Source organism: Cheilinus undulatus, linkage group 5 (genome assembly GCF_018320785.1).
Source record: "Cheilinus undulatus linkage group 5, ASM1832078v1, whole genome shotgun sequence".
Lineage (NCBI taxonomy): Eukaryota > Metazoa > Chordata > Actinopteri > Labriformes > Labridae > Cheilinus > Cheilinus undulatus.
In genome coordinates, this window is record NC_054869.1 from 4,525,110 (window position 1) to 4,550,008 (window position 24,899).

A 24,899-nucleotide genomic window follows, 5' to 3' on the forward strand; every position below is an offset into this window, starting at 1 on the left:
GTGACAGGCTGTTGTGATTAAACCCTGATTATTAACATTTATTAGCATGTTACGAGATTAGAGCTGTTTGGAGGGGAAACAAAAGGGCAGGTTTCAAACTAGCTCAGAAATCTGTCCTGCATGTTTGATCCTTTCTATTGTGCACGCTGAGTTTTCTGTTGATCCTGAAGTTAAACACGAACTCAAACTGCTGTAGATGTTAAAAACAACACGTGGAAATATCACCCATGGATTTCTACTTTTCAGCAGAGGATAAAGTTTAAATTGACGTGGGAAAGAAAAGTTATTGGAGTCACTTTGGTGTCTGTTTCTCTCTCTGCAGCGTCTGTCTGTGTCCTCTCTACCTTTCATTATAAACTCCTCGTTTTTTTAAAGGCTCATTTGGCTCCCTCACTGACTGGTGATGGATGTGGAGCCAGGTCTCTCTGTGGGTCCAGGTGTGTTTGTTTAATGCCGTCAAGAAGATGTAGTGAGCCATGATGAGAGCAAACGACTTTGGTACTCCCCTAAAAGAAGAAATAAACAGTCAAACTTCAGTAGAAAAAGTTCTGCAGTCTCCAGCCACACTTTGAAAACTGCTGCATAACAGGAAACAGGTAAATTAATGAAGGAAGTAGCTGTAAGGACAGATCTTTTAGCTGTTTAGCCCTGCTATTGTTTGGTTCTCATCTAAAGAGTCTTAAACTGGGCTGGGCAGTTATTGAAAATCAGATTATATTGTGATGTGGCCTGCTGCAATATCTTTTTAACCTGAAGTTTGTGTCACAATTCCAGTTTAAAACCTTTTTTTGCAGCAGAGATTTTATTCATTTTATTATGCAAGCATTCAAGTGCCCTTTTTCTAGAATAGCCTAAAAAAATCCTACCTTTTCATTTTTGTATTTATTTCCTATTCAATATGAGAATGACATCAAGAAGATAATTCCCTTTAATACAACAATCCGTATCCAATCTGCAATATGAGTCGAAATCAGCTCAGATACTTCTTCAAAAATTGTTCAGCCCTTGTTAAATCTAATATTGTGTGTTTGTTTGATAATACAAAAGAAGAGGAACTTAAGGAATAATCAGGTATCAAACTGTAATTGCAGTATTGGGGGGAAAAATTGCAATTAGATTAATTTCCAAAATCATTAAGATCTACTTAAAACAATGCAAACTTAAGAAATTTGTTATTTTGTGTAATTTAGGACAGTTTAAGTATTTCATATTTCAGCTCATCATGACTTGTTTCAGAGGTGATCCATTATCAGTGAAAACAATAATAAGTAATAAAAAATAACATTTCATTCAGAAGTTCAGAACCATTCAGAAGTTTCTCATTTAAACCCAAACTTTGGTCAGATCTAGTTTTTGGCCGTGAGTGTTGGATTCAGCCTCTCCAGCTCTCTGTTGGAGGAAGGATGAGCTGCTGTTGGCAGCTGGTTGATGTAGTCCACCGCTGACTTCCTGTCCTCATTCACCTCAAACTCGCTCACACACCACCTGCCCATGTGTTTCACCTACGCAGTAATCACACACCTGCTGATAGATGCAGCTCTCTCTCTCTCACACACACTGATGGGTAATTATCTGCCAGGTGAGTCAGAGGCTCAGGTGACCTTGGAGTTTAGTTTGTTAAAGTTTTCTAGACTTTTCCTATCCTGTGTTTCTTTTTCTTACTTATAACAGAGATTTTCAGGACACCAGATTTTTTGGGTGATTTATTTTGGGGCTTTATGTCTTTATTATTTTAGAGAGAGGACAGTGGATAGAGTCAGAAACAGCAGTGAGAGAACCTGAGCTGCCAGTGTACATGTACACAGCTCACAGTCCTAGAATTTTAAGCTTTGAAATGATTCTAGTAAAAGTTAAACAACATTGCTGTCTGTTTAAGGACCGGGTGGTTTAGACCACCAACTGTAGCTTCATCTTTTTAACTGAATTGAGATACATGATGTACAGTTATGTGTCAAAGTTTTTGGCATATAGGGCTAAGACTTAGCACCTGTCGACACCCCTGTTGCTCAACAGCTCAGCAGTCATGGTCAAGCTCGATGGTGTTTCTTTTGTCTGGGCCTTTACATCCCTGGTGACCTGCCCTGAGACCACCGGCGGTTTTCAGGCCTTTGAGACATCCACAACTCAATCAGGGAACCTTTTTGCCTGTCCAGATGGTACCTTAGGCTGTGCTTACTCCCCATTTTCACCCCATACTCCCAATATGGTATTATGCAAGGACATCCAGAGCACGACAGTCATCCTTCCTGCCTGACGGTGCCCTCATGTGCGTACTTGCCACATCTACACCAAACTTTAGCCTCAGTTTTTAGCCCAAACATGCCTAAAAGTGCTGCGCAGTACTTCATCTCTCAAAATTTTTTTGAAACTTTGTTCTTAGGTGTATGAATTATAATACCTGGTATGAGTCTAGTAAAATCAAGCAATACTGAAACTACAAATGTCCCTAGCTCAGTAGTTTCAGATCTGTCTGAATGCAGATCAATACTGGAGTAGATAAGTATTTTACGAACATTTAAGACAGGATTTCTGGTTTTCAATGTTTCTTATGGTTTTTAGTTCCAGTAAATGACCTCTTGTGGCCCACCAAGTACCTCCAGGGCCCTCAAACGTGCCCCCAGGCCACAGTTTGGGAAGCACTTTGTTAGGTTTTTTTTTTTAATTATTTATTTATTTATTTATTTTTATTAGAGTTTGACTTGAATTGGCACCCATCTTTGGGATCAGATGCAAACAAGTTACACAAACTTTTAAGAGTAATAAAAGCCTGAGCACTGAGTGGTTCAAGGGCAATATTGAAATTGGTTGGGTTCTTAATTTTCCCATGTTCGCTCATTTTTAGGACACTGAATATGTTCAAACACATGTGATAACTGGCACACACATAGAAGGTCTGAAAAATGCAAAGTTAAACAGACTTCAAAAGCAGTCTTTGGGAATCACCTCTATCGTGCCATCTTTTTTGGAATTCTTTGAGGAGGCAGTCTCTAACAGGAAATCATACATCAAGACATAAACCTCTGTGTTTTAACCCCCTATGTACACATCTTTGTGTTTCTGTATTTTGAGCTAGTGTGTGGTTATTTCACAACCAAAGACAACGTTGATCTCTGCTGGACTCGACTGTTGTTCTGTGATTTACTGACGGTCATTAAGCCTCAGATTGTTACAGCAGATTGTTGTTTGATTGTCTGTGGCAATAATCACACAAAGACAACAACAAACAATAAAGTTATGTGAAGAGCAGCTGTCCGCCACAACAGTATAAAAATAAAAGATTAGATATTAAAGATTACAAATTAATTTGACCGTATAGTTGAAATCCTCTTTATGACTCAGAGTCACACAGTATAAATGTTGGTCAGTGGGCTTATGGACTCGTTGTTAATCACATCGATCTTTTTTTTTTTTTAACCTCTGCTCCAGCAGTAGCCAGGGCCACAGGCATCATGTTTTCAAGTTGTCCGTCCGTCCTGGCTCAGTTGTGAACACTTTGAGGTTTTTTCTTTAAGCTTTCCACAAATGTCCATTGACTCCAGAATGAACTGATGAGATAAAACATGTAAAGAGGAAACAGACAACTGCTGTAAACTGTATATTTTCATGAGTCTCATTTGTTTCTCCTCAGGTGTCTTATGTCATCAGCGTGGATGGAAACGATCACGTCGTTCATCTGGAGAGAAATGAGTAAGTTTTGACCTAAATTCAACCACACTTATATACTTTTTTTGCCAAAATGTCAAGATTTTAACCCTTACCCATCAACAAAACTCCGATCTCTACACATGTGTTTTCATGTGAAAAGAAGCAGCCTGAGGGTTTAGTTGCTCTTTAAAGTGAATCGACGAGGACTTAAAGCGAAGAAGAAGAAGAAGAAGTAGAGAAGAAAACATGGGAGTGTGGGTGTTACAAAATACTTCCTATCAGAGGCGTGCTTTGTTTTGGTCTCTGTGTACTGAACTAGAACATTATCAGCTGTTCTGATGACATCATATCTGACACAATTATCCAATCAGATCTCTCTGTTTATGATGATATTGAACAGCTCTTGTTTGAATAAATAAAACTTTATTTTTCTTCCCTCAAAAAATTAGAAAATTTGTTTATTTGAGTTGGAATCAAACTGATTTCTACTGATAATTATATGCTGCTTGTCTGCTTTTTAACTGTTTGCAGTCAAAGTTTTTTTTTTTATTGAGGTTCAACGCTGAAGAATTAATCTAATTTGTTCTGATCATTCATTAATTATAGTGAAAAGTAATAAAAATAGACTAAAGCAATAGAAAAAACATGAAAACACAACTGTCCTTGAAGTACAGAAAATTAATTTAACTTTTTAAAAAATCTTTGTACCCACATTTTGAATGCTTTAAATTTCTTAAATTTCTTGAATTTGATTAAAAAACATAAAAATTTGTTGTTTCTGTTTATTTTTAGCCTGCTGCTTCCTGCCGACTTCCCTGTCTACACCTACAGCCAGAATGGATCATTGATAACATCCAGACCACCTGTACAGGTAACAAATCACTTTAACAAAGATGTGAGCCCTGCTTTTCTTCCAGAGAGCCAATCACTGAGCCGATCTGATTAACCAGGAAGTGGCAGAACCCTTTCATGTGACGGTCGGATAATGAAGTCAGACAGGAAGCTGAGACCGTGAGAGAAGGACGAGTGAAATGAAACAGACCAAAGAGGAAACAACCGAGACACCAGAGGAGGAAAATAGGAAAAAACTCTCATTATTTGGGTCCAGAGAGAGTAAAACCTGGAATATGCATGATGTGACCAAAGAACAAAACCAAATAAATGAAGAAATCACTACATCACTTTGTCACAAAATCCCTACTTTGATAACAGAGAACATGCAGTAGTTAAAATGAGTTTCAGCAGCACAAAATGTGATGAAATTTACCTTATCTTCCATTTTTTAACTAACAAACTGAAAGACATTAGACATTAAACAGAGCCTTTTCCCTGATAACATGTACTTAAATGAAGATCTGCTATTTTACAGTGTAGGGGTGGGACATAAAGGATTTCTTAAACACTGGTGTAAAACAGTTAAAAGTTGTGGGGTTGTTAACCTGACTCCAGATAGACTGTTTCATATTTCCATTGCCACTACATCAAATATATTTCATATTAATCAGGGAAATTCCCCATCCCATTCATTATGGACCACTCAGAGCAACATTGAGGTAGTAGGCATGTACATCTCTGGTGGTAACCAGAGCTCAACAGACAGGCACTGCTGCAGTTTATGAACAGTGGAGCTTGTTGGTGGATAAAGCTCATGCTGAGACCGGATGGGAGAAGTGCAAAAACATCTTCTCCCAAGGCAAGTTTTCAGTGTGGCTCTTTGCTCTTATTGTGGTCCAGTTCTGATAAAACTGCAGCTGTACTTAAGCTACATCCAAGCTAATCGCTACACCAGCAGCAGCCACTGTTTACACTGGCTTACAATACAACTACATTGGCCGTAACTATCACAAACTCATGCCAAAGTAGGCCAAGAAAAGAGTGAAAGCATCCAAGAGCATATAACATATAGAAGTAACAAAATAGAAATGGATAGTATTTTATGCAAAAAAGAGATGAATAAAAATAAAGAAAAATAGAATTGTTCTATGTAACAAACAGGAAATTTACAACAACCTATATACATACAACAGATTCAACCTATATTAACAGAAACAACCAATATAAATAGAATCAAGTTATATACAACAGTCTTCAGTGCCAAAATATAAATGGCAGCTTCTTGGGCGGTTTTATTGCAACATTATAGCAGCTAATGTCATAGCATCAAGTAACGCTGATGCCTGTTTTAAGGACATAGAAACAAAAATAGAAGCACCCAGTGGTGCATACTTCTTGTTTTAATTAGTCAGAAATTTCAGGCAAACTCTTGCACACTGTCTAATTTCAAAAACAAAGCAATGGCAGCTCTTCAGATCCAAAGTATTGCCACAAAATATGCAGCAATGAATTGATTTAAAAGAAGTTTGGAAGCGTATTGAAAGTTCTTCTTGAAATAGAAAAATAGGCCATGAAAAAAGGAGAAGGGAGACGGGGAAAATAAGGCAAAAGAACAATTAAATGAAATGAGGCGTATTTTTTAGATTAAATGATCGTTATTAACTGTTCAGAGCAGCTTTTATGAAGCTGTGGTGTTTATTTAAGGAGAAAAGCATGATGGGAGTTTTCTCTGTGTTGAATGGTTGATATTTCCTGTCTGCTGACCCACTGCACTCTTTACCCCGAGGGTTTTCTTTTTCCTCTCAGTCCGTCTGCAGAGTTTGATGTTTGATCAAACGTTAATGATTGAAAACAGTTTAGAGCTGGCTATTAAGTCCTCCTCTCCTCTGCTTTCAATTTTAACTCATATCTGTGGTTTTACTCTTCAGTCGAGTGAACTCATAGTGTTTATGAGTGTTTTTCTTGTTTTTTGATTTTTCTCCTGTGTTCTAAAGAATGTTTGTATGAAGGGATGCATTTCAAAACGACATTCAATAGATACAGTGTGTTTTAGTCTCCTATGACTTTATCTTGACCTCTAACCTTAAATATTGTCTGTATAATTAGGGCTTTACAGAGAGACTGAAACCTTTTTGACACTTTGACTTTCCCCTCCTTCACCAGTTTTTCTTTGATTATTTCCTAATGGTTACAGTCTTAAAAGCTGATAGATCTAAGTATGTATAAAGAATACATTATTACCTGCTGATGTGAAGCTGAAGTCTGCCCTCTGCTGGTGTATTTGTTCAATTAGAAACGTCAGTGAACTATAATGTGTCTGTGTTGTTTTGTCGTAGAATCACTGTCACTATCAGGGCTTCGTCCAGGACATGGAGGGCTCTGCTGTCGCTATGAGCATCTGTAACGGCCTCAGGTAAACGCATACATGCATGTTCCCAGTATTTAGCAGCACTGGTGGAAGAAGTACTTCTGCCATCTCTGCATTACTGATGTTTGTTCAAGAAAAAATGTGCCGGCATCAGAATAAACAATGAGTTTAATCTTAAGTTCTAGGCCTGTTTTTGCATGGCATACATTTACAAATTAGGTGATAATTCTCAAATAAATTCTCAAATAATCCATCACTAATGCCACATTAGAAAATATGAAAGGTTGGTTGTAGATTTCAAAGCAGAGAACCCCAACTATGGAGTGAAAGTAGTTTCTGCATATTGAAGAATTTTAAAATGCCAGAGTTTTATATTATTTACAGCTGTACCAAATGTTTACATTGAAATCAAACAATCTTGAGCTACTTTGGGGTCCCAGACAGTAGTCACAGAAAAAAGCTCACAGAGAAGTGGAGGCAGACATGAGTTCCATCTAAAGTCTTGAAGAGTAGATTCAAACAGCACTTAAATATGGTCCATTTCCACCAAGTGGTTCAGTTTGTTTCATTACAGTTTGTCAAAGTAAATCCTGATTTTGCCTGTGTTTCCACAGCCGATGTCCATCCAGCTTTGCACATTGTGAAAGGAAATCTGTCTCTTTTTAGAGACCTGTATAGTGCTAATTTGGCTCAGCTCAGTAATAAGAGCTGATCCTTTGACTCCGAAGCAATACTCATTCGGTATCAGTTTGATGTAAATTAGATCGAATAATGACCAGAATGGATGAAAGGAAACTGGCTCTTAACCCTTTACCTACTGAGTCTAAAAATGGCGATTTGGACATATTTTGTTATTATGGCTGTAAAATAGTCAGGAAATGCCCCAAGTCTGAGAGCTTTGGTCCCTTTTCCCAGGAGTACTCTAACTTGACTTTTCAACAGCTGGTTAATGATTATTGCACATTATATGGAATTGTCAGCAGTTTAAAAGAAGAAAAACACAAAAACGGATTGTTTTTCATGGCTTTTTGAGAAGAAATTTTGTTATTGCCCATGAAGTTTTGATTTGACATTTGAAATGTGAACCTGTACATGTTTAGAACAATCACCAGTCATTTTTTGAGTCTAGGACTCTGGGTGTGCAAAACACAGTGCAAAAGATAACTATATACATAGGCGACAATTAGTGCAAATAAAGGTGGAAAAATGCATTCTCAACGTTCTTGAGTAACATATTGTTGTTGCAGATGACAGACACGCACAAATGCCACTATCTAACACTATTTTTTGAAAACAAAACACCACTCTCGCTCGCTCTCCTTTTACTCTCTTTCTTCACTCCCCTTTTCTCACTTGTCTTCTGCCAAAGATGCTGTTTTCGTGGTGCTATTTGACATTACGGTAATATATATACCACACATGATATATTGCTGGAAAGCACAGATTCTCAGCTCTCGGTCAGCGTTAGAATTTTTTAGATTGAGCAAACTTTCTAGGAGTTACAGTGTTGAGAATCCATGTAGCGGTCTCGCGATACTTCTGGTGTTTTGCTATGTTGTTTTGCTATGAAAGCCCACGTCATATAGTTGTGAGTACCATAATGAACCATATATGTGCGCATGCCCACAATTCTCAGCTTTCCAACACCATTGGAATTTTTCTGACTGGACAAACTTTGACAGAGTTATGGTAATAATTAGGGCTGTCACGATATCAGATTTTCACTCCACGATTATCGTGGGCAAAAAATGTCATGATAACGATATTATCACGATATTGATAAAAATATAAATAATAATGGGACAATTAATCAAATTTGTCTTTAACTTTATTTATGTTGTGTTCCCTCAAAATACCTGTCTAAGGAGGTACTGCAGCTGTTGTGTCATTGCGGAGGGTCATATTTCTTAAAAAATGCAGAAATATTAATGTAAGGTTTTTATTTATTCTGTAGCATGTGCTTTTAAGCTTTTCAGAGTAAAAAAAAACATTTGATTTGTTTTTTTTCAGTGTGGCAACAAGAATGAAATTTCCATGTTTTGATCAGCAGGGTCAATCTGTTATCAGAATCCAAGATATTTCTTTTTACATTCATCAGTTATCAGAGATAATGCACTTTCTTTTTTTAAAGATTCAGGGCTTTTGAGTTAACATTAGGGGCATAGACCCCACAAGCCCCCCCAATGGCTCCACCTCTGACTGATAAACTTATCCACCACACAGGATTTACATATCATAATGCCAAAAACAATGTCAGAAATGTAGGGTTATAAACACTTTAGGAAATAATTAATTACAGACATATTTCAAGAGCATCTGCAGCAGTTTTTAACCAGAATTATCCTGTTAGCTCTGCTGAAAGAACTGAGTTAGATGGCTGCATTGGGATCAGGTCTGAATTTAATTTTTGCACTAAAACTGTTTAAGTTAGTCAACAAGGCACAGTCTAATTTCTTTAAATGCGCACAGAAGCTTTAACGCTCCTCATAGCGCTGCAGACAGTATAAGCGTCTCAATTGCTCTGATGCGCGTCATGACACACAGGAAGAGACACTGGCACAGAGATACTGAGCCAACATTCTGTTATTTGAGGGAAAATTCCATCTATCCATAAAAATTGACCTCTTTTCATAAAGTGTTTAATTTACAGACAAGGACAGGGACAGAAAGGGGCAAACAGAGTAAAAACGAACTCTCAGAGAGAGCTGATGGAGCCCTGCGCTCTTTGGCACTCGCGAACAATGATCAGGAAAATAATCCTACCTACGGCTTAAAAAACAAAGGATGTAGTCTGTAAATATCACCCTGATGTTACTCTTATCAATATTGTCCAGTTAATTAGTCCAGGCTGTCAGCTGCCGATGTTTTTGGAGCGTTGTAGCTGACGAATATGTGAGACTTTTTCCGTGCTTCATTCAGTGAGAAAACTTGGTTTAGAGCAGTGAAAAAACCTTACTTGTTAAGGGCAGTGCTTAAGTGAACGCAGTATTATAATTTCTTAACCTGAATACAGCTTCTGTCATTCTGTGCATTACATGGATGGTCAGATTTTAGGAGGAATTGGACACGCATGTGCGTTAAGGTGAGAGAGTGGGATGGCACACACCGCACCAGCAGGTGTTAATGATCAGGAAATCAGGGGAAATGGGCAGGTAGGGTGTTAGCTGTCCGACGTAGGTCTCTATCTCTACATCCTGTCCGTTAAGAGCTGTGTGAACAAGGAAAAAGAAAACGTGTGTTCTCTAAACGTCTTGCTGGGCTCACAGTGTGCGTATGCCGGGGGTGTGCATAGAGAGAGAGAGAGAGACAGAGACAGAAACAGAGAGAGAGAGAGAGAGAGATCGCAGAAGTGAGGCTGGACGGTTTCAGAAGGAGGGGCGCAGAGGTTAGAGGATAGCAGGAGTTGAAGATCTGTTACATTGATGGGCTTATTAAAAATGTTCAGGGCTTGTGATGGCGCTGGAGTGGCACTGGATCATTTACACGATATTATCATATGCACATTTTTAACACGATATTGAAATTTTATTTTTTGATACCACCGCGACAGTCCTAGTAATAATACTCCGGACATATAAACCCCAGTGCCAGCTCAGTAGATAAAGGGTTAAGTGGAAGCTACCTCCTGCTGTTCATATAAAAGAGTCGGCTCATAGAACAGTCTTGCTGATGATCAACACATCATTCGGTCTGTTACTCAAAAGGTGAATCTGGTTAATAGTGTAACAGCGTTTCCATTAAAAGCATGCTAATGTCAAAACAGGGAGAAAACCTGTTAAAGAGGTGCAGCTAGCAGTACAAGAGTCCTCAAGAACCTTGGCTCCCTACATCTGGCTAGACGTATAGTAGGACTGAGTCATTTGTGATATAAGTTGCCTCCAGGCCAGGAAAATTGGTTAACCTGTGGGAAAATATATTTTTGTAAAGTTTAGGGATCTCACTCAAAGTATGCAGAACGTTTCTGATGATAAAATTGATTGTGTTCTTCACTTCCTGCCCCCTCAACTGTCATTCAGTAGTAATCAGGGTCACATGACTGCTATCCACAATACTGTGTGATAATAAACATGAGACGTCTCACTCTGCCTGAAATACATTCAACATCTAATAGTCTTTCACCTCTCTTTTTGTCAGAGGAGTAATGCATCTCGCTGATGACAGCTACGGTATCGAGCCATTAGACTCCGCCCCCGAGCAACACCTGGTGTATCGTCTACAGGATGTGACATCACAACCGCGTGGATGCGGAACGCCACATGAGGAGCACTATCACAACAATGCTACAGAGCATGCTCAGTCCAGACCAGAGGAAATCCACCACAGACAGCACAGCAGGGTGAACATAAAGACATAGATTCTGTTATGGGGGATTCATTTATGCTTATAATAGTGAAGTGACTTGGTTTTGTTTTGCAGATGAAGCGAGCAATTCTTCACAAGACTCATTATGTGGAGCTGCTGCTGGTGGTCGACAACGACAGGGTAACACACCAATACGTACATGTACAATCATTTATGATAGGTGAAGATTTCTGTCTCCTCCAAAGCTTGATGGCTTATTACTGGTCACATTTCCTGAATAATCTTTCAGAAACTACATTCTAAGAGGTTTATTTACCAAACATTTTATCAGTTTTTAATGCATTTTGTTAGATAATGAGGTAGAAAAACGGTTCTGTGGCTGTAAACAGTGGCACTGCCAGCCTGCTCCACTCTGAGCACACAGTGAAATAGTTCAGTGAGGATCAGGGAGCGCAGCACAGTTACACACAGATGGAGGGAAGAGAGGCAAATACTTGAATTAATCATCTGTTCTAATGTAACTCAGTTTAGCAGTGAGGTTAGTAAAGAGCAGGGCAGACTGTCGTCTCTATTAACAGACTGATGATCTCTGAAAAGCTCTGTATGTTCAGAGCACAGCGATGTTTGTGCGTCTGCCCTTCATCGTCACTGCTCTGATCATCATCAGGGAAAAATTAGACTGTAACACATGCTTCATTAAGATCTCATCTTTGCAGAATTATGACATTAAAACAACAAAAAAAATGTAATTTATTCTTCATAACAGCCAAATTATTCAAAATATCAGGTTTAAATCTTTCTATGTCCCATAAATATGGGCCGGGCTTGACTAGGGTTCAGCTGATCTAAGCTCTTCTCTTCTATGAATATTGCTTGATTATTGTTATTGTATTGGGAGGATTTTTTGGTGTTGAATTTTCTCCAGCATGTGAGGATATATGCAACATAAATTCTTTGCGCCAGGCTTTGTCTGCCTGCTCTGAGGCTGTAAAAATTATATTTGCAAATATTGACCAAAACCATGAAAAAGCAGTTATTAAGTACTTTATACAAAGGTCTTTAAATAAGAAATGCATGTAAAGGCCTTCTTTAAGACTTTTATCAGTGATACAAATAAAATTCTGTGTTGATTTTTGGTGGCAGTGTGTCACTTTTTCTTCTCTCTTGGGTCCTGGGGGGCTCCGATTTTCTTTGGTACAGAAATGGTTGGGAAACACTGACCTAAGGGATCTAGTAAGGACATAAAATGAAAGGAGGTCTGCGATGTATGGAGGAGCAAGGCCATGTACAATTTTAAAAATAAATTAATTCTAAAAGAAACAGGAAGCCAATGCAGAGTTTCTAAAAGGGTGGTGATATGCTCAGCATTAGTGTTTGTGCTAAGAAAGGCCTCTGCATGAGACCCAGAGATGAAGACTTTAAATTACAAATAATTTCAGATTTGTTTTTTGATTCTTTTATTTAGACTGCCATTTGACTGACGTTTGTTTTTCTGTCTTTCGTCAGTATAATTACATGAACAGGAACGAGACAGCGGTGAGGGAGGAGATGGTTCATCTGGCAAACTTCATCGACAGCGTGAGTAAAAAAAACACAGCCTAAGCTGGAGACTGTGCACACAACAGAACTGAAGCACATACATTTTATAGATGATAAAGTCTTTCAATTATTTGTTTATTTAACCAGGAAAACCTCAATTACAGAAAAACTAAATCCTTAGTCACAGAGAGGAGTCATCAGTTGAAACATCTACAGCATGATGCATCTTCCTTTAATGCTTTCAATCTACCTTTAAAAATACTTCCTTGGATGGCTTTTGAACTGATGTGTTATCAAACTTCTCAATCATGTCTTCTATTATTCCTGGGACATTTGGAAGGATCTGTGCATGGAAGAAACAAACGTATGGAAATTGGTCAAGATTTTCAGTTTTTCCATTTTTGTATTTCGCTATACTATAGTCGACAAAATCTCATTAAAACAGAAGAAAAGGAAAACTTTAGGACTGTAATTTGATTAAAGATATACCTTCAAAAAGGTAGATATTAAGGCAAACATAATAAAAAGATGAGAGGTATGAGCCAGAGAGGGGAGTTTGGAAGATGTTTGTGTTTGTTGAGCAGAAATATTTGCACATTATCGTGCAACAAACTGGAGGGAGTTATAGACAGGTTTAAAATGATAATTCAGAATATGTAGACAGACTACAGCGAGTTCATGGCATCAGCATGAAGATGTCAGGGTTTCATGCTTCAGTTTCTCAGAAATGTTTTTGTCTTTAATCATCATACAGCAGAAATAATTCTCTGTGTTTGTGTTCAGATCTACATTCAGCTGAACGTACGAGTCGTCCTGGTTGGTCTGGAGATCTGGACTCAGCAGAACCTGATCAGCACCGAAGGAGGAGCCGGAGAGGTGCTGAGTCGCTTCACTCAGTGGAGGGAGAAAGAACTGGTGACCCGGCGCCGCCACGACTCAGCACAGCTCATCCTGTCAGTATATTTACACTGAAATACACACTGCAGCTGAAGTGTTGTCAGTAATGTCAGAGATGATTCTGATGAAAACAATGATGATGTTACAGGAAGAAAGGTTTCGGAGGAACAGCAGGGATGGCCTTCGTCTCCACAGTCTGCTCCAGGAGCCACGGGGGCGGGATCAACGCGGTATGCTGCTCCTCTCTCCTCTTATTGGCTGAGTCATGTGTTCGTCCCATTATGAAAAGATTTTCAGTTGTTTGGAAGTTTTGTTCAAGTGTTTATCTTAATTTATTAACATTTTGATTAATAACCGAATAATTAATAAAAACATTTTTTAAATGGTGATTAAGTTTTGGAATTTTACTCATTTTTCTTTTAAATCAAAAGTTTAAGACTTATGCGGTTGATTTTGAATGATTTTCAGATATTTATCTTAACTTTAGTTCTCGCAGTTCAAATTTGTGTTTTTTCTTTTGCAAACATGTCTAAATCCTTCAGTTCACCAACAACAACATCCCCTCATTCGCCTCCATTGTGGCCCATGAGCTCGGTCACAACCTCGGGATGAACCACGATGACGGACGCTCCTGCACATGCCCAGTCTCTGCCTGCATCATGAACTCTGGAGCTACGTAAGACTGCTGAAGCAAACCTTCTTCTCTTTTCCTTCTCTCTTTATCGTCGGTCCACAGATCTCCACTTTTCTTTACTTTCTTTCCCTTCTCTTCTTTTTTCACCCTCCTTTTTTTCCTCTCCTTCTCCATCCCTCCTTTCTTATTTGTTAGCACTAAATTCAATAATTCTTATGAGCAGCGACAATTCAAAAAACTGATTCGATTAAAGCCCAATTTACTTGAAAATGTGAAAACCACAATAACAGCTTTGGCTTTAGATTCAAAAAAGGTGTTTGTCTAAGTGTAACGCGCCTGCAAATTTATCCCAATACATAAAAACATTGTATTTTACAAATAAAGTCTATGAATGTGTTTACTCTCTCTCTCTTCTTGTCTGCAGAGGATCCAGGAACTTTAGCAGCTGTAGCGCTGACGACTTTGAGAAGATGATCTTATTGACAGGAGGTACGTGCCTCCTAAATGTCCCTCGGCCTGATGAGGCCTACAGCGCCCCCTACTGTGGGAACAGACTGGTGGACATGGGGGAGGAGTGCGACTGTGGATCAGAGAAGGTCAGTAGTAGGTCATTAAAGTTCTGTTTCCATGTTTGGCTGCTGTTTGTGTTCATCAGTAAATCAGCAGCCGAACTAAACAAACATCTGAATTAAACGTGGACGTAGAGTCAGTGATATTACCTGTCTGTGTGTGTTTGTTTTTGTGTTTCAGGAGTGTGAGGAAGACCCCTGTTGTGAGTATCAGACCTGTAAGCTGAAGCCTGGAGCTCAGTGTGCCTTTGGAGAGTGCTGCTCCAGATGTCAGGTAAACACAATGAGCTGACGTGACCTTTTGTCTTCTCTCTCTTCTTCCTGCCGCACCTTACCCACGATATCCCGGCCAGCTTAAAGAAACAATAATTACCATTCTGAATAAATGGACCAGTCTTCCTGTCTGACCTTTCCAAACTAATTTTACATTCACATACTGAAGGAAGAGGCTGATATGCAAAGGAGCTATCAGTATTCACTCATCCCGTTCACAGCAGAGGAAGTAATTTGTGGCGAAGCGTCTGGCCCAAAGACATTTGGGGTCAGCCTCATTTTAACTTTTATCCCAAACTTTCTGCAGAAGGACAGATTTCCTATGGCATAAACACAGATAATAACCAAATACACATGAAGATGAAAATTCTCACTTATGACTGATCACGGTATCTGGTTTGTACAACCCCAATTCCAAAAAAGTTGGGGCACCATGTGAAATTTAAATGAAAACAGAATGCAATGATAAACCCATATTTTATCAACATTAGAACATAAACAACAGATCAGATGTTCAATCTCAGACATTTTACCATTTCATGAAAATATTAGCTCATTTTGAATTTGATGGCAGCAATACATCTCAGAAAAGTAGGGACAACAGACACGGTTTTCCACAGATTGGTGAACCTCTGCCCATCTTTCCCTCTGAGAGACTCTGCCTCTCTAAAATGCTCCTTTTATACCAGTGTTAATTTCGTCAACTAAAACTATGACTAAAACTGTATGTCGACTGCCTTTTTCCATGAGAAAGACTAGACTAAGACTAGCCAAAAATAGATACTTGATGACTAAAACGTGTACCTGCACGTACCTAATTTAGTTTTTGTTGGACACTCAAAATCTGTCAAATCTGTCAAAATACAATTCATCTGTATCTATTCTGCCTCTCAACTATAGAAAGCAGAAGCCCCAGGTATGGCAGGGTGCATTATACAGTACGATGGTTTGGTACCAGATTTTGGCAAGAGAATAAATGCTTGGACTAAAAGTTGAGACTAAAACGTGAGGACTTTTTATTGACTAAAACTAAAAAAGGGTAGAATAGACTAAAATGTGACTAAAACTAAAAGGCATTTAATCTAAAGACTAAGACTAAAATTAAGAAAGTCTGTTAAAGGGTGCGCAGGTGGCTGAGTGGTTTGAGGCTCTACCCATGTACGCGGTTGAATCCGGCCCGTGGCCCTTTACCACATGTCTCTCCCCAGTCTCATCCCCGTATACGAGTCTATCCACCAGTATTAATTTCGTCGACTTAAACTATTCGTCAACAGCCTTTTTTTCCATGACAAAAACTAGACCAAAACTAACAAAAATAGATCTGTGATGACTAAAACTGACAACAACTAAGTTTAGTTTTTGTCAAGATGACTCAAACTAGACTAAAATGTAATTTATTTTTCATCTGACATTCAAAATCTGTGATATTTGTTCACTGTTAGTAAATCTGTCAAAAAACAATGCAGCTGTTGATATTCTGCCTCTCAGCTGTAGGAAGCAGGGACCCCAGGTTTGGCAGGGTGCATAGAACACACTACCATGATTTGGTACCAGATTTAGGCAAGAAAATAAATGCTTAGACTAAAAGTTCAGACTGAAATGTGAGGACTTTTTATGGACTAAAACTTGACTAAAACTAAAAAAGTATAGAAATTACTAAAATGTGACTAAAACTTCTAAACTAAAATTTCATTTAAAGACTAAAACTAAGACTAAAATTTTAAAAACCTGCCAAAATTAACACTGCTATCCACTGTCCTTCCTCTATCTAATAAAGGCATGAAAAGGCCTGAAATAAATCTTTAAAAATAAAAAATAAAGATTATCTCCCAAAATGAACACTGTGAACAGACATGCACACATGTGGCACAGCACTGCTGTCTTGCTTCTGATACTACTTTTAAAGCCAGAACAGTTCGAGGACCACTTCATCCGCTCTTTATGCCTCTGCAACATTCATAGAGGAAGCAAAACATCACAGTGGTATAAATACTACGTTGCTGTGAACAAGTTTACTGACTCACTGAGCTAAACTATTTTTAGACTGAAGAGCTAGCTCACTTTTAAGGGATGAAAATGACCAAAAGATACAGAAAGTTTTCAGATTGCTTGAGCAGTGGGATAATGCAGGAGCTTCAGGATTCAGCATATGCAAGTTTTGCCAGCTTCAGACTAGTAATGGGGGTAAACCAGTATCAATACAGTCACCAGTAAAACTTGTACCACGAGATAAATTTTTTGCAACACTGTCATCACCAGTTAAAATGCACATTTTTTGTTCTTGTGCACACGTGAGGTAAAATCGGTGTCAAAGTTGGCGTAGCAGCGACATAACTGTCTGAATGCAGCCATCAGGATGTTTTGCTCTAGCTCAGTGATTTTCAGAAGTTTTCGCCCATGGCACACCTGAGATTAAGCCAGAACCTCAAGCACATCATCCCTAACCCTATCCATAGCAGATGGATATGCCCATTTCCTTGTTTCTCACTGGCGAATCCACCTTGCAAAGCTCCCATCTGAACCGTTTGGGCCCAGTCAGAAAGTGACAGGACCAATCAGCGACAAGGGGCAGTACTTTCAGGCGCGGCAGAGTCATGATGTTAACAAACAGCAGCAGCAAGAGAAGAACAAAGAATAGGAGTGAGTTGTTTTCTTTTCAAATATGGCTAAAGTCGAGTACTTGCATGTCTACAGTCGCCATGTTTCACGTTATTCCCCATAGCACGTGCAGCCTGATAGCTGTTTTGTTGCTCTTATTGGCCCGTAGAGATGTGACAGACAGAATGTTCATCCAATTGCACTCTGAGTTTTTTTTCAAAGCCTCTGCCTTTTCTCAAACGTTTCCTATTGAAGCTTTCCCAGATGGATGTGTGAAACAAATCCATCTGGCGTGTCAGGTTACATCATCCCCCTATCAATGTAAAATTGTAGTTTTAAAATTTTATGTATAGTTGTAGTAAAAATACATGGTTGTTCAAATTCACAACCCTACACCATTTTGGAACAACTGAATTACACAAATACATGCTAAAATGTATACCTCTGCAGCTACATTTCAGCCAAATCATCCTTACTCACAGCTGTTGGTTATGCAATCTGTTTTAGCAAATCCAAAACTTTTTGCACCTGTTATAGGCCATTTTACACCAAATTAACCAAAAAACTTGCATGTGAAACAAATAACCAGCGTGAAAATACTAGAAATACTACAGAAATGTTAGTTTTGTCAGAGGTTCTTCCAATTTTTTATAGTCATAGTAATCATGCATGGTTGCACAAATTCTTAGGGCACACCTGTGTGCTTTGATTTAAGTTTAAGTGTGCTGAGTAGCTAACCAAACTTCACCCATTCGTGCTGTTGTAATTAAGTTCAGTAAACAGGTAAAGCATGCTCGTTTGTCTCCATGTTTGCTGACTGTAATAAGCGCAACATACAGCGAGTGTCCTTGCTTTGTGTAGCATCTCTGTTGCTCTGTCGGGGGCTTTAACACAAGCTGTGTGCTGCATTTCTTTGTTTCAATTTGTCTCTTGAGCCCAGCACTGCGGCAATTCTGTTGTAACAGCTTACACAACTGTTAAAGGTGTGTTTAAAGTCACCAATCTTGTTTTAAGTCCACATTGAGTCAAAGATCCAGGCTTTAAACAAGGTCAGTGAAGCAGCTGTAAACTCTATAGCTCTGTAACTCAGCAGTAAAGCAGCCAAAGCAAAGCTAAGTATTAAACATGTTTATCAAGGCTAACGTGATAAACACGTCACTTCTGTCAAGTTCTTCACAATAGAAGTTGTCATTGTTCTCAAATGCTTTCATTGTGAACGCCCACATCAGGAAATGTGCTCCAGATAGCAGCAGCTTAACACACGTCAGGAGAGAGACGACATTTAAAACATTGGGTGCAGTGCTGTGTGAAAGAATTGAACAAAGAGGGACTTAAAAATAATTTTTCTGTGATCTTATGCTCAGACGTGTTAAATATGCCATCACAGGTTTGTTTTAGGAGGAGAAGGGGGTTGTAATACATTAATATGTATTTGAATGTGTTGTCTCTTAATTTTGTGACACCATGATTTAATACGTTAACGTAAAGGACAAGAAAAATACAGTGAAATGATATCTAGGCTCTATCACCTTGACTTACTTCAGACTGTTCTTTTAAGTGTCTGACGACTTTAAGGGATGGTTTCTTACAAGGACAGAGCTTATTGTTGAAGAGTAAGATCCTATTTTTACCTGACCACAGCTGGTACAACACTCTTTACGAATGCAGCCAGACTTCACAGACAGAGTAGTCAGTTAAAGGGGTAGCTGGTCTGCAACATTTTTGCAGCACAAAACAAGACTAAAGACAAGCCAAAGAGTCACAAGCAGACGAGCAGCTTCCATCCCCTGCCTGGTAAAATCACTGTTTTAGTTAGTGGAGTCTGGTAGCTTAAAAAGAGAGGGGATTTAGATGTTAAAAGCTTCTGAAAATAACAACTATTAAATCTTGTTCTTTGTTTTCTGGTAATCCAGCAGCTTTAAAAACACATTTTGACTCGTTTTGTGTATTTCCTGTCTGTTTTAGTACCTGCCTGGTGGAACTGTGTGTCGTGGGAGTACAGACGAGTGTGATCTCCCAGAGTACTGCAACGGCTCCTCGTCCCTCTGTCAGAGCGACGTCTTCATACAGGTACACTCAGCAGCCACACGGGGGCGCTGTCGTCTCAGCTCTACATGTGGCTCAGTGTCACTGACTCTCTGCCTGCCTAATAAAGTAACTTTCTGATCTTTGGTCTGTTTGTTTTGTTTAGAATGGGCAGCCGTGCAGGAGCAAGCAGGCGTACTGTTACAACGGGAAGTGTCAGCACTACGATGGACAGTGTCAGGCCATATTTGGATCCAGTACGTTACGTCCTCCTGCATGTTTGTACTCTAAACTCCACCGTCTGACTGAGTGTTAAATGGAGCTTTGGTTTCAACTGATGTTTACTGTTAACAAAAAACCTGCTCGCTGCTTTTTTATTCCTTGTCTGGTCAAATTAACAACCCATGTTTTATTGCATACTTTATCTAAGTCATATCTCATGACTTCAGGCATCACTCCTGCAGTTTTTTTAGCGTATATTCTTTGTTTGGTTCAGCAGATTGTGGTCTAAAATCACACGAAGAAAGGGTTTTACTTCCTCTGTTGCCTCTTTGTGATTGATAAACTAAATATCCATCCTGGTCAATGCAAAGTGAAGTATGCTGCAGGAGTCATTAGGAGCATGTAGGATAAAGAGAAACAGCAGGGGTGCTTCTGGTTTCTCTGTAACCATCAGTGCTCATTAAAATGGGTGAGGGCACCTAAAAGACATTGGCTGATATTACCATAAATATCCCTTACTGGTTTAAAGTGCCATTTTTCAGTCCACTTCATCCTTAAAACCACAAAAATGTAATATATTCACTGTTTAAGACTTTCCCTCATTTGTCCTTTCCTCCTCGTCTTCCTCAGAGGCGAAGGCAGCTCCTGAAATCTGCTTCAGAGACGTCAACAGTAAAGGAGATCGCTTTGGAAACTGTGGCTACCACAACTACGGCTACAAGAAGTGTGAGAGCAGGTAACACCGACAGTCGTGTAGTAATAAGGTCACTAAAAAGGCAGTGGAATTGTGCCTGTTAGATGGTAAATACGTGGTCAAAGCTTGATGAAATGATTCATCTGTCTCCATAGAAACGCTCTGTGTGGGAAGCTGCAGTGCTCCAACGTTCAGGCGGCGACGGTTTTCGGCATTGAGCCATCGATCATCAGCACGCCCATTGCTGGAGCCAAATGTTACGGAGTCGACTTCATGCTGGGGTCAGACGTCCCTGACCCGGGGATGGTGAACGAGGGGACCAAATGTGGAGACAACAAGGTGAGGAAGAGGACAGAAAAATTGGATTAGAAAAGAGAGGAGAGGGAAGAAAACAGAAAAAGGAGGAAAATAAGTAAGGAGAGGGAGAGAAGGCTGGAAGAAAATAGAATAAAAGGAGATTACAGAAAAATACGACATTGCCTTTTAAAATTATTTTGTATTGTGATTTATTGCCTTTTATTTTAAGCCTGTGCAGCTTTTTGGTCAACTGTGGTTGTTTTAAACGTGCTATATTAATAATTTCAACTTCACTTATAATCCCAAAATTTCAATTTTTTCTCAAAAATTCCATTTCTGTAAAATTTACAGATCCTCCTCATTTTTGTTTTTTTTTTTCAGAATGGCCCTAATACACCATTGTCAGAGAGAAATATGAGATGTAAAGCAGATTTAGTGATGTTTGTTTCTTCTTCTGTGGTGTTTAGGTTTGTATGAACTTCGAGTGTCGCAGCGCCGACATCTTGAACTACGACTGTGACGTGGAGAAGAAATGTAACGGACACGGGGTGAGTCTTGTTTACCTGTCCACCTATATGCTTAACTGTCAGATATATAAAGTCATCTTTAACCTTTCTCCGTCTCTCAGGTGTGTAACAGCAACAAAAACTGTCACTGTGATGACGGCTGGGCGGCCCCGTTCTGTGAGCTCAAAGGTTACGGAGGCAGCGTGGACAGTGGACCAACCTGGAATGGTACATTCAACATTTCCTCATCAGTATTAACCCATAAAGAATATTTTTTAAACTAATATACTTAAATTGAGTTGCTGATTCGTTAGTTATTAGCTGACACTGTAATTCACTTATTTATGATCCATTATGAAAGCTGTCTGGTTAATACTGACTTATAAAAACATATTTTAAAAATGCAAAAATTTTAACTTTGCATTTTTAAGGCTTACTCATCATTACTATCTTTTTGTTCGGACTTCCTCGTACTTGTCATGGTATTAGGTGTCTGTTTTTGATAACCTGCTAGTTCTGATGTAAACTGTCTCTGTCCTCAGATAAAGACACGTCCCTCAGGGATGGTCTGCTGGTCTTCTTCTTCCTCATCCTCCCTCTGCTCGCTCTCGGAGCATTTGTTTTCCTGCGTAGGAACGAGCTGCTGCGACGACTCGGGCTGAGCCGGAGGAAAAGATCGCAGGGATACCAGTGAGTCTGAATCTGAGCAAACAGATTTGTGATTGTACAAATAAAAGACAGATCACTGCAGGAAGGTTGCTATGTTATCAAAGCTTGGTGAGAGTTAAAAACCACAAGTATTGCTTTTAAACACTTCTTAATGTAGACCAAAGAGGAAAATCTGTGTGCAAGCGTCTTCAGTTGATTACAGTCAGTGACTTTCAAAGAAAATAAAATCTAAAGTACAGTCAAAAGTGCATTTTCAAACGCTGTCTTATGGAGCCTTCAAATGAGGTCGTGTTTACTGTTTTAATGAGAAGAGACCATATCACTGAACCTCTTTCTATGGTATACACACAATCATAAGTTAAACTTTTTTGCATTTTCAAGTTCACAATATTTTCAAAAATGTTAACTTCAACTTTATTGTATTATAGAAATTTGCCTTGCAGCCAGGCAAAGAAAGACTAAACGCTTGAATGCATAACTACAAAAATACATTAAAGGACAACTGATGGTAAAACTATCATGAAAAGACATCTGTTGTGAGATTAAAGTGTTTATTTTTCACTCTTAGCTAGGTTAGCTTAAGTGATGAAAAAAATTTTCATTCCTTAGGATTTGGCTTTTGGAAATCTGAATATCCTTCCAGAGAGTAGGAGCTCAAATTCAGCATGAAGAGACTAATCGGGGCACTGAGTCGTAGATTTTACCCTCTTGTAAAAAGTTCGAGACAGATCAGTTTATTAAATACCAGCAATTTTACTGCCAACCTTAACAAAATGTTCTAACCTCACTTTATCACCTCCAAAGGGCCCATAGGCTTCAGTTTTGGCCACGTACAGGACCAGAAGGAACAACTGAAAGTTATTATCTAAGTTCTCACCTTTGTTGTGTTTTCCCTCTGCATGTTTTTTAAACACGAAGAAAAATGTAGTGTTGGCGTTTTTTTATATAGAGAACACAAGCAATCATCTGGCCTTCATGTTTCCATACTCTTTCCTCTGCATTTGAAGACACTATTCATTCCTCTATTTCCTGAGTTCAGACATGCCGAGGCTGAGTCAGCTGTTTTTGTTTTCTATTAATAATCAGACCAGACTGACTGACAGACAGCAGCTCCTACTTTTGTCCTCTGTGCTGCATTCAAGGACTCGTTCATTGAAGCTCTTAAAGATGTCCTCTGTGCTATGTTCACGTACACTCTGGCAGTTCTGTTAACACTTGGACAGAAGCTCTAACAGTTTCCGCTGTGCTGTGTTTGAGTACGTTCTGACAGCTGCTCCAAGCTGTCCTCTGTGCTGCTTTTAAGGGCACTCATGTCTGACCTGCACTTCCATATTAATGCAGTGAACTCATTTTGCTACCTTTACTTTCAGGGCTGATGGAGCAGCTTCAGCCAATCCCAGCAGAGGACCGCCCCCCAGAGCGCAGCCTCCGGCTGTCGTCCGGGGCAACGCCAACAACTATGCCAGAGACGGGGTGAGTTCACTACTTCCCATTCAACATCATTGATCTACACTTGGTTCATCATGACAAAGTGAAAACATAATTTATTAAACATTTTTTAAATGTATTAAAAAGAGAACATTTGTGGGTGTATGAGCTAACATTCGTCATGTAGACAAAGATTACATTGGTATGATAAATATATAGTAACATGGATGAACTTGAATTTGATGCTGCTGATCAGGAGGCTGAGTCTGAAGATGTCACTGTGCTTCCAGTAAGGCTCAGGTTTAGATTAGTGTGTGAGTCAGAAACATGATCCATGCAAGAACAAAATTACACTAAAAAGGTTGTAATGGATACAAAATAACAAAATATAAGCTTTCCATCCCTGCTGATTAAACTACACTCTTTTTAAACTTTATGCTTCCTCAAATCTTTTATCTTAGCTTTAACGTTTCAAATTTTTTAGCTGAGTTGTTATATTTTCTTTTCTTTGCTCTCCATTGTTTTTTAAAAGAAGCACAGTAAATTTCATTGTACGATGTCAAAAAGCTATCCTATTCTATGCTATCATGATGCAGATATAAAGAAGCCTGAGTTCATTCTTAGTCAGATGTCTAAATGAACAAACTCATTTCCTTTTTATGCTAAATATTTATCTAACGTAGACTAGATAAACCTCCTTAGAGCACACTTACATCAGACAATCCATACCATGCCCACACTTGCTTGAACCCAGTTGTTTTCCAAACCAGTACCTCAAGCATGGTGCATTCCTTGGCCCTGTACGAAGGGGAAAGGTGAACTCTTGCGTGGTATGATTTTTTTTAATGCATGTGCACAAGCTCAGATGTGCAGAGTGGACGTGACATATATTTACTATGACCTTTCAGTCATTTTGAAAAATGTCAGAGTGTTAGAGGGCTGTTTCTGACCAAAACAATGCAACACAGCCACAAAGTGAGTAAGGTGGTTGTCATGTCTGAGCATTTCTCCACTGTGCTGACTCAGTAACACTTTCATCTGCTTTTGAGCTAGTACAGAGTGACTGGGCTTATTGTGAGTACAATGTTATCTGAAAGTCATCACTGGATAATGTCATACTAATTTCAGTTAAAAAAAATCAACTAATGAGTCTGTTTTTGTCGCTCTGTGCAGGTGTGTAGCATTTCAAATCTTTGCTTGGCTTTTGTTTGTACTCCTGCAAGACAAATAATAAATACTGGGACTTCACCTCTAGTATGAAAATGTCTTTCTCTGCCGTAATGCATGAAATTTAGCGTGTGCAGCTAAAAGTGTTTGCTTTGTCATAACTGCATGGATCATGTTTCAGAACATAGTCTGCTTTTAGAGCCAGAGTCTGTAGAACCATCCCTTCTCTCAG

General features: G+C 39.0%; 1 protein-coding gene across 2 annotated transcripts in view; it reads left to right on the forward strand.

The window, feature by feature from the left end:
• The window catches only part of LOC121509357 (disintegrin and metalloproteinase domain-containing protein 9-like), a 71,969-nt gene that overhangs the window by 33,261 nt on the left and 13,809 nt on the right, over positions 1 to 24,899 (forward strand). For both annotated transcript variants that reach the window (XM_041786654.1, XM_041786655.1), the window contains exons 3-21: positions 3,629 to 3,687; positions 4,438 to 4,516; positions 6,816 to 6,892; positions 10,982 to 11,183; positions 11,264 to 11,329; positions 12,656 to 12,727; positions 13,472 to 13,641; positions 13,734 to 13,815; positions 14,128 to 14,261; positions 14,644 to 14,815; positions 14,970 to 15,062; positions 19,625 to 19,729; positions 19,851 to 19,941; positions 20,537 to 20,642; positions 20,756 to 20,939; positions 21,365 to 21,445; positions 21,526 to 21,631; positions 21,946 to 22,093; positions 23,443 to 23,545. In XM_041786654.1, the coding sequence (XP_041642588.1) occupies positions 3,629 to 3,687; positions 4,438 to 4,516; positions 6,816 to 6,892; positions 10,982 to 11,183; positions 11,264 to 11,329; positions 12,656 to 12,727; positions 13,472 to 13,641; positions 13,734 to 13,815; positions 14,128 to 14,261; positions 14,644 to 14,815; positions 14,970 to 15,062; positions 19,625 to 19,729; positions 19,851 to 19,941; positions 20,537 to 20,642; positions 20,756 to 20,939; positions 21,365 to 21,445; positions 21,526 to 21,631; positions 21,946 to 22,093; positions 23,443 to 23,545 (2,130 nt within the window). The remainder of the gene's footprint in view (positions 1 to 3,628; positions 3,688 to 4,437; positions 4,517 to 6,815; positions 6,893 to 10,981; positions 11,184 to 11,263; positions 11,330 to 12,655; positions 12,728 to 13,471; positions 13,642 to 13,733; positions 13,816 to 14,127; positions 14,262 to 14,643; positions 14,816 to 14,969; positions 15,063 to 19,624; positions 19,730 to 19,850; positions 19,942 to 20,536; positions 20,643 to 20,755; positions 20,940 to 21,364; positions 21,446 to 21,525; positions 21,632 to 21,945; positions 22,094 to 23,442; positions 23,546 to 24,899) is intronic.